This window comes from Natator depressus, chromosome 6, assembly GCF_965152275.1.
Source record: "Natator depressus isolate rNatDep1 chromosome 6, rNatDep2.hap1, whole genome shotgun sequence".
NCBI lineage: Eukaryota > Metazoa > Chordata > Testudines > Cheloniidae > Natator > Natator depressus.
In genome coordinates this window covers 113,725,563-113,738,144 of record NC_134239.1, presented here as the reverse complement: position 1 = coordinate 113,738,144, position 12,582 = coordinate 113,725,563, and the positions used below count along the sequence as shown (strand labels likewise).

Here is a 12,582-nt window from a genome sequence, read left to right as displayed (position 1 = left end):
TTGCTAATTAATTCCAATTCAGCAGTCTCTCGCTGGAGTCTGTTTTTTATATTTTTAACCAGGAGAGAACTCAGAAAGGAAGCAGTAAAAAAATATAGATAAGCCAAACATGTTTTTAAAAAAGGAAATAAAATAAAAATAGAAATTTTTATAAAGTGAAAGAATTGCTAAAATAAGCACTAAATATTTTTACAATTGTATCAAAATGAATCACATTATAAAATAAAGTTTAAAAGAAGAAAACCTTACCTTAGCTTGGTTAAAATATCCAACAACTGAAGACCTGACAGAGGAAAATAAAAAGTGTTGTCATTCTAATCTACTAGATGTTAAGCACTTCTGTAAGGAGTTTGTATATGCATTACATCAAACATTTCCCAGGTGCAAAGGATTAAATTGCTATTTAAAGTTACATTTTTTTATTATTACCAAGATGACTTAATTCTCCTCTTGGAACCTTGAATCATTGCATATTGCAAGGCTGTACAAAAAATTAAAAAAAAAAATAAATTAAGACCCCTGTTCTGCAAAGACTTATGCAAATGCTTAGTACTACTTACTACTGCAAGCAGTTCCATTGCCTTCAACAGAACTACTCAGAATGAGTAAAGTTAAGCATATGCATAAATGTTTGCAAGATTGGGACATAGAAAGGAGAATGTTCATTAAAAAGAGCTTGGATCCCAATCTTGCAAATATTTGTGCAGGTGCGTAATACCCTGGAGCTAAATATCTGCAGGATCAGGACTTTAGTTTACAATGTTACGAAAAACATAGGTGTATTATCCTCAACTGCACATGAAGTTTCTTAAAACGGAATATTTGAACATCGGTCTCATTGTACCCAACATTCCTTATGTTCAAGGAATTAGAGACTACTATTTTCTTAAATCACGTGCTACATTGGATGGGCTAAAACTGAGTCCTGGTGAAAGAAAGCACAACTCCCATTAACTGTGAGAGGAGTTGCATCAGATCTCAGTTTGGCCCTGGATTACTGAGGCCATGTCTACACTACAAAATTATGTTGACCTAATTTACATCAGCATACAGCCACCACAGTTATTAAATCGCTTGGGTGTGTGCACACTTGGCTCTTTGTGTTGGTGGTGCGTGTCCTCACCAGGAGTGCTTGTATCAACTGTACGGTCAGTAAGGGGCATTGTGGGAAAGCTCCTGAAAGCCACAGTCAATGTAAGCAACGTAGTATCTACACTGACACTGCATCAACCTAATCATATCAACCGTGACTCTATGCCGCTTGGGTACTGTTACTAAATCGGCGCAAGCCAAATTTAAGTGGAGACACTTCCACAACTAGATCAATGTAAGGCAGTTTATGTTGCCATAACTGTGTAGTGTAGATCAGGCCTGAATAAAGACTGGGTTGCTACAGACATGAGTTGATTAAACTAGCTCATGGAATAGAGGATACAGTGTATCTATAGGGTAGATTAAGCTGGAATTCTGTTAGCATACAAGGAGAAAAGATCAAGTTTATGTGAAAAAGAAGAACAAAGCTTGAAACAATGGGATTAAAGAAAGTTTATCAAATATAAAACAAGAGTCAAAGGCTACTACTCTGGCTGTAAGTTAGGCTCATTATTGGTATCTCAGGTATGACACATTGCAATTTGCACAACTTTTTTTTCATTTCACTATCTTACTGGTATTTTGAAAACCTACCACAGAAGTGGCTTGAGTTCAAGAGTTTAATTCCTTTGATAAGGTCAGATCCAACCAACTTTCTTACCTATAAACTCATTTCTGAGCTGCGTCCTGATTCTTAGTTCTTCAGTCCCCAGGATCACGGCATTAATAACACTTAGCAGTGTTATCATGTAAGGCACGTTATCCGTAGCGAAGAGCTCATTCATTATGACACTGAATCGGTACTGCTGGTTCTTCACCATCTGTTAACACACAGGTGATATTGCAGATGTTCCAGTTCAGAAACTTTTTTTTCCCTTTTAAAAACAGACTCTAAAACAAAGTCAGTATCTGAACTCCTCATCAGCATATCTCACTAAACATGAGAAAGAAAAATGTGTGCTAGAGACAGCTCCTTCAATCACTGAGCAGACATCTAGTCAGCAGGGAAAGTAAATGGAAACTGATCACTTGCATTGGAAAGGCTCCCTCTTTGACCTGAGACTTCTTCCTGCTCCCTGGTACAGCCATCCAGGGCTGTGAAACCCACAGGCATGGTACCTTTGATTTTTGTGAGTTTCCCACTGATGCTGGTAGGGCTGCCACATAGATCCTTACGGATGCCAGCCAGCTGTCTCTAGCTGAGTCATTGTGCAGCCACTCAGACTTCTGCTGACAAGCAAGGCACCTATTTTTTTTTTAACTTGCTACAAAGCTCTGTCTTTAAGTCCCTGACTCTCTGCCAGAATGATGCAACTTGGTCCTTATGCCTGCGCTGTGCCCCCAGGTGGAGGGATGCACCCATGTGCATCCAGCTGCAGGATCAGAGCCAAAATAATAGAGCACACTGGTCTACCTATCATGCAGGGAACTAGATAATAACACTATATAGTACTCTGACTATGCGCTTGCCTTGTAATGGTCCAGAGCGTCCAAAGCCAGGGCATGCCCATCCAGGGAGTAAATGCAGAGTGCAGCGAGCAGGTCAAACACCTGTTTTTTGACCATGACATTAGATGTGTCCAGTGCTGCCAAAAAGAGAAAATGTATATTAGTGTATACTTCTCTGAAACTCCATCAACATCCATAATCTGTGACGTACATAAGCAATGTACTTGTGGCTTGCATGTGTGCACGTGTTACAGGAAGTATTTGCAATGAGATTCAAATACCTGGACACGTAAGAATTACACATTTTGTTGCAAATTCACAAAAACGGTTCAGTTTCTTGAAAAGCAGGAGACACTTCGCAGGTTTTTGTTTGAACAGTCTTATTCTTTGAGTTTAAATGGGTGCACTATGAATTGCTCTCATCAACCATCCTATATTTCTGCTTCCCCTTTCCCTGTGTGTTCCACAGAGCATAGGCCAGGATATACCTTATTGATCTTTTACATTGAAGCAAAGAGATTGCATTACTGAATAACCCTACAAATGCTCCTACTTCCACAGTGAAAAATGCCCATTCCTATATTTTATTGCTGTTAGGAAAGAGAAGTCTTTTCTTTTTTGGGAGGAGAAAAAGGAAGATCACTTTAAAATAGAAAAGCTTATCAAACAGTGGAGGGTTTAAATAGCTATAAATAATGGGTTTGTAGATATGGCAATTCTTCTTAGCATATGCGCAACATCTGACTAGGATTCATCACCGAATTTGGTCCACTGGTTGGATCATTAGCTTCCCCGGCCCAGGCCAGGTCCTGACAGGGAGCACGACATGAACGCTGATCCATGTGGCATTGAGTAACTTTAGAGACCTCAGCTAAGATCAGGGCCTCATTCTGGTTAGCACTATACAAATAGTAAGAGATGTCTTGAAGAACTTAAATCTAAACAACCAAGACACACAAAGGATGGAAGAAAGAAGGCAGCGTTAGCCTCATTTTACAGATGGAAACTAAGGCCTAGAGAAATTAAATGACTTGCTCAAGATCGCACAGGAAATCTGTGGCAGCACCAGGTATAGAACTGGGATGTCCTGAGTCTTAACCACAGAGACACCCTTCTTCTTTGTCAATTGTAGCTGTTGATGTCCATTTGGTTAACTGTCCACACTCTGTTTTTTGACTTGACAAACAATAAGTGACAGATATCTGTTTGCAAGGTGAAGTCAGAGAGGTAAGGAACCAGTAGTTCCTATGTTATCCTAAGACAGAGAATGTTTTACACTTTGATGGCAAAACATAAAAGACTTCTGTGTGGAAACGGGTCCAATATTTCTTCTCTGCCATATGCCAAAAATTGGGGGAAGTGGCATTTAAAAGCAGTAGGTTTTTTTAGAGTAAAAAATCCCTCTTTTATTAAATGAGTAGGCATAAGAATAGCCTCTAATGTCCTTGTGAGAAAGCTGCTAAAGCCCTATGATATTTAAAAGAAAACAGCATGATAAAAATATAAAAAACTCTTTAATATCTATCTGTGAAATAATATGTTCAGAATGTAGCTGGTGACTAAGCAATAAGAAGCCTTATTGCGAAGCTGACTTGTGTGTGTTTAAAAGGAACAGTAAGTGTTCTTACCTTGAGAGAGTTTCCTGACATAGCCTTCATTGCTGACAATGTATTCGATCCCCTTGTGGGAGTTCATGAGAGCTCGCACACAGTTAATGCAGGTGAGCTGAAGCAGGGCATCAGAAATCCTGGATACTCCTCTTCCAGACAGCCTGTCCAGGGCCTCTAAGAGCAGATCTAGGCCACTCAGCTCAAGGAACTGGACCATCCAGGTGTCATCACTGCTCTCCAATCGCTTCTTGAGACCAGAGTAGTTCACTACTGAGGGCATTTGTAGGAGGCGAATGCATAGCTCTGGCTCTGCATTTTCCAGGTTGGCCTCTGACTGGTCAGTCTCTTGGGGCCCAAGTTTCTCCTTTACGGCAGCCCATTTCTTCTGGGCACCTTCCTTCTTGACAGACATCATGAATAATCTCTCCTTTAAAGGGAACGAAAAGGCAAAGTGAGAAATATTTGGATTTGGCAACATCTCCTCAAATGAAGGGGCATTTCCCATAGTGATCAGAGACTTAAATCACAGATATTAAAGGTCTGTCTAGCCCAGCAGGTACTCTGATCAACTGGAAGAGTAGCCCTCCAGCTATTGAAAGAAGATACCATTGCATTTAATCCACTCACATCACAACCAATCACTGCAATCTGTCCAGACTGGTTTAACCATTAGAACAGGAATCCATAGTTTTAAAAGTAATTTAATTTACATCACTCAATAACCACTTGCTAGTTTTCACACAATGGAAAGGATGGTGGTGTAAGTGCTGTATTATCAGGTGTGGGCTTGGTATTTTCCTTTAGCTCTGTGTGCTTGAAGAAGATGAAATCAGGCGATCTCCTAGGTTTTGTTGAACAGAACTGGTTGAAGAATGTTTGGGTCCTCCTACCCCTCCACCCAGAAAATGTTTCATCTAAATTTTCCACAGAAATTTTCTTTACTCTTTGGCAAAAATTCAAATACTGAAAGATTTTGGCAGAAAACCAAAACACTATGGGGGTTGGATGATTTTTGTTTTGACAAAAAATCAGAAATTTCCACAAAAAACAAACCCTTGTTTTTGCAACCCCCCAAAAAATCTTTGGTCAAACCCCGATTTTCCATCATTAAATAACTTGGATGGCAAAAATTTGACCAGCCCTCCTGTTGGATTTGTCTACACTGTTTAAAAAAAAGAAAAGAAAAGAAAAATTCAAAAGCTAATAATAGTTTCTATTAATTTTTTCTTAATTCAATATACACAGAGGTTTAGTGTATGGATTTAAACATCCCCCTGTGGTGTTTCCAACCCCAGCATTGCAGCATGGTGCAAGAGAATGAGAAATGAAGCCAGGTAGGTACTGGAGAGGGGTGAAGCTATTGTACCTCATATGGAGCATCATGAGTTTTGGACATTAGGGGGTTCGTGTTCTCCTTAGAGGAGACAGTGGAAAGAGGAGCAGAGAGAGAGTGATGGAAACATTCTCATGAAAAACTAAATACACTGCCTCTAAAGGACACGTGCTGAAGAAGGAGTTCTCCTCCTGACAGGACTGGATTTCCAGTTGGGCACAATAGGCACATGCCTAAGGGCACCCGAGTTCTAACGGTGCCTAAAAATTCAACATTTGCCGCTCGCAGGTCCGGGCAGGGTGCGGGGCCGGTTGAGGGGGAGACGGCCCCACACAACCCTGCTGGAGTGCTCCTAACAGCAGGGAAGGCAAAGCAGCAGGGGAAGAGCTCAGCAGTCCAACGCAGGGGGCCCTGCTAGGTAAGTGGGTCCGAGGGAGCCCAGCCTGGTCAGGCCCCACTCCTGCTCCAGCGTGGCTGATCGTGCCGCTCCTGAGAGGCCAGAGCAATCCCCACCAGCCCCGGCCGCACTGCCAGCTCAGCTCGGCGGAAACAGTCACCTCCCAGCGGGGCTGGTGAATGCAGCCGGGGGGTAGGGCACAAGAAAGGGGGTCTCTGGGGGGCGTTTGTGGGAGGGTGCTGGGCAGTGAGGGGGTGGGGGCGCTGGCAGTGTGGGGCTTGTGGGGGTTGCTGGGCAGTGAGGGAGTGGGAGAAGTCTGTGTGTGTTGGGGTGCTGGGCAGTAGGGGGGTCTGTGTGGGGCACTGGACAGCTGTGGTGGTGGGGCTATGTGTGGGGGTGCTGGGCAGTAGGGGGATGGGGGAGGTCTCTGTGTGTTGGGGTCCTGGGCAGTGGGGAGGTCTGTGGGGAGTGCTGAACAGTGGGGGTGTGGGAAGTCTGTGTGTGTTGGGGCGCTGGACAGTTGTGGGGGGGAGTTGTGTGGGGGGGTGTTGGGCAGTAGGGAGGTCTGTGGAGGGTGCTGGCCCGTGGGGGATGGGGGAGGTCTGTGTGTGTTGGGGCGCTGGGTCTATGTGGGGCATTGGGCAGTTGTGGTGGTGGGGCTGTGTGGGGGGGTGCTGGGCAGTGGGGGGGGGTTTGAGGGCGGGGGAGCACTGGGTGGGGGTGTGCAGGGTGCTGTGCAGTTGTGGTGGGGGATCTGTGGAGGGGTCTCTGGGCGGGAGGGCGCGGAAGATGCTGTGCCTAGGGGCACGTAAGGTGTAAATCCAGCCCTGCCTCCTGACACCTAGCACAGGCTTCCCTTCAGCTAGAGCAACATTCTTTTGCCTTTTTTTTTTTTTAATTGAACCACTCTTGGGAAACACACAGGCTGAATCCTGAGATTCACAAACAGCTCCATTGTGCTTAAACTGCTAGCCAGGGATTCTCCTGATGTAGGAAGAATATCAGCATGGTGCAAAGTGGATCTCTTGGGGATGTGCTAGGGCAAGGGAGTGTGGCTGGCTGGCTGTGCTGTGGCAGACCCTGGTCTGATGGTCACTGTATTTTTGAGATAGTTTAGGGCAACTCCATGGCTGTTCTAATCTACTCTGAGGGCAAAACTGGCTCTCAGCTGCCCTAGGCCCGGGGAGTAGCAACCACTTCCTTTACGGCTTCCCTCCCTCTGCGGCAGGCAGCAGACATTAGACATAGCAGAGGACTGAGCCCCATCAACTGAAGATTTTCAAAATCTTTAACCCTGAAAGGTTCATGCTTCCTTGCCAGAAAGAACAGTCAGCCTGATAAACCTGTCTTCATTGTTCAAGATAAACCAAATACACAATGTAAACAACTGACAAAGACCTATCCTCTGTCTGTCTGTCTTTTCATGCATTCATAAACAATGGAGAGTAAATTAGTTTTCTAAAAATTCTTTTAGTTGCACAAATCTCTGGCTTTATTTCCAGACATGTATAATTAATAATATGTTTAAAAATATGCGATTATGGCATCTGAGAGTTTCCCTTTAACTGTTTTTTTAGATCTCACCATAGCTGAACTGTTTTAAAATTTCTAAGTGTTCAGAACATGCTCTTGAACTCAGTTTGATCAGATCCTATTCCTAAGCACATCCTATCACAAATGTTTTCTTTTCTTTTGTTTCCTTTTGATTGATGTGGAGGTTAATTTGGTAACAGCCTCCTAATGTCTTCCTCTTCCATTCTAATAGGACATCACTTGCAAAATGTGCTATTTGCATATCATATGTGCAGGACTGGATTACCCAGCAGGCAGACTCAGCACGTGCTGAGAGCACCAGCAAAGCAGGGGGCACCAAAAAAAAGAGATTTTTTTTTTTTGAAAAAATTTGATATTTCAAAAAAAGCATCGAAATAGTCATCATGGGAAACATCTTTTCTCAGCTGAAAAGAATAAAAAACCCTCAGAGAACAACAATGTGTCAGGACAGACTTGATTCGCTTTCCCTATTGTGTATGGAAGCGGACATGCTTCGTCGAGTCAGCTTCGATGAACTTATCCAGAATTTTGCAATCAGAAAATCTAGAAAGAAGCTATTTTAATTTCAGCATACATGTAAGTTTTGTGTCATTTCGAAAAATAAAATTTTATTTTACGGTATAGTACACCTCTACCCCGATATAACGCTGTCCTCGGGAGCCAAAAAAATCTTACCGCGTTATAGGTGAAACCGCGTTATATCGAACTTGCTTGATCCACCGGAGCGCGCAGCCCCGCCCCCGTGGAGTGCTGCTTTACCGCATTATATCCGAATTCGTGTTATATCGGGTCGCGTTATATCGGGGTAGAGGTGTATTGTTTTTATTTTGAATTACATGGGGGGGGGGCACCATAATCGTTTCAGTGCTTAGGGCCTCTAAAGGTCTTAATCCGGCCCTGCATATGTGAAAGTGTGATGGGTTGTGTGCAGAAGAACTGAGGTGTGAGGCTATTATAACAGCAGTACATCTTATGAGGTACCCTATTTTAAGGCCCCTCTACCATGAGGGTCTAGTCTGCAACAGGCATTCTATTTGCAGCAAGGAGGCACAGGGATTGAAAGCAATGTCAAACTAGAGTCAAGTCACTCTTGACAGCCTGTCAAGCGGGTTTATGTCATTATGCTGCATTTTAACAGGACAGTTCAAATCAAAATAATAAGGGAATTATCCATCTAGGTCGCTACAAGCGCCAAAATTTGCCTTATAGAGTTTCTCTGGCATTGCTCCTGGAGGTCAGGAACAATTGAACCAGCAGAGGCCAGGGTTCAGTCCCTAAACTCAGCCGATCTCAGAGACTAGAGCCCTCCACACAGAGGCCCTGAGCCTCAATGCTCTGCTGGCTTCTGGTTCCTCACCTGGCCTGCTGGAGCACCTCCCCTCCCGCCAGCTCCCTTAAGAACACCGCTGTGCTGCCAGGGAATCTCTACAGCTCCCAGAATCCCACCTCTCTTGGGTAAGGAATTCCATACAGACAAAGGAAACCAAGGTAAATTAGTGGAGTCAGGCCCACAAAATAGGAGAAGGGTGGACTGATGTGAAGAGAGTTCTCCTGTTCTAATTTCTGATAGTTCCCTTCAGCCACAGAGCATCAACTCAATGCAACATCGAAAGATAGGCTTCCATATGGATGGGAGTGGAGAGAAAGACGGCACAAAGGTAGCACCACTGTCTATGCTGCTCCTGCTTCAGTCCACCAGGAGCTCATCCCCTCCGCTGACAAAGGCAGGACAACAGTGGCCTAGTGGTTCTATAATAATGGATGAAACAGTCACATGGGTTACAGTAATTAGCGTTTCGGATCCTCACTCTCTAATGTTCTGCAGCGCAGGCCACACGTAAACTGCAGGGCAGCTAGAAACAGCAGTCCCATGAGCAAATGGCTGAACTATAACAGTAACCCAGGACCACCAATTCCTGTGATTTTTATCATGTCTTGCAATATTTGAGGTTTTTCTTAAAGTCCCAGCTCCTGAAGTCAAGTGATTATACAAGAATCTCAGTTTCCATTAAAATAACCCCACTGAAGCAGTAAGTTTCTAGCCCTTCTGGTTGTGAAGAAAAGTTTGAAAGCATGAACTGAGTGTATCAAAAGGTTCAGAAGACAAATAAAAAGAAACCCATATTTATAATTGTTCCAAAATAGTGTCGTGGTTTTAAAGCCAATCTCACGATTTTCTGGTGCCTGACTTGTGATTTTTCAATGTTTGGGACAATAGCAGTGATTACCCCTGTGTCCATTATGCTGTTGTACATACAGCCAGGTTTTCAGATTCAGAGGGAACTTTATTTACTCTCCCCTTCCTTCCCTTCCCCCCCTTCCTCCATCACCGTTTAGTTTAGGGTTAGGAGGCCTTTGGAAACCTATGCATAAGTGTGTCTATTCACCAGCCACAGGCATTTAAGGTGTGGAGCTGTTGCTTTAAAGTGTGTCTCCTTGCAGTACGGATGTCTCATCGGAATGGAATGTACTAGACTTGTAACTGCTTTAGCTTTTCAGAACTTTTGCATTTGGATTGACCGCTATTTTCAAAAAGAAAATAGCTCTGATCATGCAGGTTTGCCAGCCACACTAAAGTCAATGGGTACCACTTTAAAACTGGGTGAGGGGTCAAAAGGGGTGGTGTCACTGTGGGGAGTTTTACAGAAAAAGTTCCGGATATCAAATGTTTATTGAAGCTACAGAGGAAATTTCAGCACCACTTAGTCTGCGTCCCCTTCACTCTCAATTCTGTTTGACTGAAAAAATTACAGTAACAATGGAAAATGTGAAGCAGCGAATGAGCCATTTAGGCATGTACTGGATAGCTAAAAAATACACAAACCAAAAATCCATTCCAAGTGTAGCCAGACTTTTATGATCTGCCATTAACAACTGAATTCTGCAGTAGCCCTAACTTGGGCAAAAGCCTCATTAAATTCACTGGGATGAAGCTTCTCTCCCGCTGTACTAAGTACAAGAAGCTGGGCTTGGCACAAAGCAGTGATCTGTGGGGGAGGGGAAGAAAAAAAATCCTCCCCCACCCCAAAAGCTGTGGAGCTATATGCAGTCCCTGCTAGAGCCCTGAGGCAGAAGTAGCCCTCTTACCAGTGGCGTTGCTGCACAGTGGATTTATTGTCACTGCCTGTTCTCTTCCTGCAAAGGAACTCCCCAGGAAGCAGGGCTCTGATGCAGGCAGGGATGCAGCAAACCCATTTCCCATGTGCCTCAAATCCTGCCCTATGCTCTGCATGAAAACCACACTCCTTCTAGGGTCTGATGCCAAGCCCATGAGAAGGCCAGATCCAGCTGGCTGACTTCAATGAGCTCTAGACCAGGTGCTCACTGCAGGCAGGGCCCTCTAGCTTTACAGGAGGAGGAGGCGGCTAAGGGAAGTAAATAAATAAAAGCACCTCTCCCTATTGCCAGATGATGTCAGTGTTTTATATCGAAGCAGATAAAAGCAAGACTGCCTCCTCTGCCTGCAGAGCAATGTTAATGGGCAATTGTTTTCCTCAAGCACATTTCCTGCTGCAGTGTCTCTTTGGGTGGGGAAGGGCGTGAGGAATGGCTTTGGAGCTAAGGTGTGTGAAACCATTGGAAGAATTCAAACTGTTATGTGTGCAACTTTGTCTTGGCACCAGTAATTGCTACCCACACCTTAATGTTTGTCTACGTCTAGTTCTGCACATAGCATTTCTCCTGGGAGGAAAGAATGGTCTAATGACCAAAGCAGAGGCTAGCAATAAGGAGTCCTGTTCCTTGCTCTGTGTGTCTGTGGCTGAGTCAGTGATCTTTCTGATTCTCAGTTTCTCTTCCTGTAAAATGACCATAATACGTTCCTAACTCATTGGGGTGTTTTGAGATTTAATTCCTAAGCATCTGTAAAGTGCTTTGAGATCCTCAGCTGAAAGTGAAAACTCGTATTGTATTCTCATTCCTATATTTCAGTAAAAAGAAAAGGAGTACTTGTGGCACCTTAGAGACTAACCAATTTATTTGAGCATAAGCTTTCGTGAGCTACAGCTCACTTCATCGGATGCATACTGTGGAAAGTGTAGAAGATCTTTTTATACACACAAAGCATGAAAAAATACCTCCCCCAACCCCACTCTCCTGCTGGTAATAGCTTATCTAAAGTGATCACTCTCCTTACAATGTGTATGATAATCAAGGTGGGCCATTTCCAGCACAAATCCAGGGTTTAACAAGAACGTCTGAGGGGGGGAGGGGGTTAGAAAAAACAAGGGGAAATAGGTTACCTTGCATAATGACTTAGCCACTCCCAGTCTCTATTCAAGCCTAAGTTAATTGTATCCAATTTGCAAATGAATTCCAATTCAGCAGTCTCTCACTGGAGTCTGGATTTGAAGTTTTTCTGTTGTAATATCGCAACTTTCATGTCTGTAATCGCGTGACCAGAGAGATTGAAGTCTTCTCCGACTGGTTTATGAATGTTATAATTCTTGACATCTGATTTGTGTCCATTTATTCTTTTATGTAGAGACTGTCCAGTTTGACCAATGTACATGGCAGAGGGGCATTGCTGGCACATGATGGCATATATCACATTGGTGGATGTTCAGGTGAATGAGCCTCTGATAGTGTGGCCGATGCTATTAGGCCCTGTGATGGTGTCCCCTGAATAGATATGTGGGCACAGTTGGCAACGGGCTTTGTTGCAAGGATAGGTTCCTGGGTTAGTGGTTCTGTTGTGTGGTATGTGGTTACTGGTGAGTATTTGCTTCAGGTTGGGGGGCTGTCTGTAGGCATGTAGGTAGGAATAGCGGTCAGTAGGTTTCCGGTATAGGGTGGTGTTTATGTGACCATCGTTTATTAGCACTGTAGTGTCCAGGAAGTGGATCTCTTGTGTGGACTGGACCAGGCTGAGGTTGATGGTGGGATGGAAATTGTAGAAATCATGGTGGAAATCCTCAAGGGCTTCTTTTCCATGGGTCCAGATGATGAAGATGTCATCAATATAGCGCAAGTAGAGTAGGGGCGTTAGGGGACGAGAGCTGAGGAAGCGTTGTTCTAAGTCAGCCATAAAAATGTCTCCAGCAGTCTCTCGTTGGAGTCTGGATTTGAAGTTTTTTTCTTGTAATATCGCAACTTTCATGTCTGTAATCGCGTGACCAGAGAGATTGAAGTGTTCTCCGACTGGTTTA

At 43.9% G+C, this 12,582-nt stretch overlaps 1 protein-coding gene across 1 annotated transcript in view; it reads right to left on the bottom strand.

Annotated features, from left to right (window-relative positions):
* Positions 1 to 245: 245 nt before the first annotated feature.
* Positions 246 to 12,582, bottom strand: part of INF2 (inverted formin 2) — a 49,558-nt gene continuing 37,221 nt past the window's right edge. Inside the window, exons 2-5 of the mRNA XM_074956339.1 lie at positions 4,170 to 4,578; positions 2,563 to 2,678; positions 1,754 to 1,913; positions 246 to 283 (exon numbers count right to left, since the gene is read on the bottom strand). Coding sequence (XP_074812440.1) covers positions 246 to 283; positions 1,754 to 1,913; positions 2,563 to 2,678; positions 4,170 to 4,566 — 711 coding nt within the window. The 5' untranslated portion in view covers positions 4,567 to 4,578. The remainder of the gene's footprint in view (positions 284 to 1,753; positions 1,914 to 2,562; positions 2,679 to 4,169; positions 4,579 to 12,582) is intronic.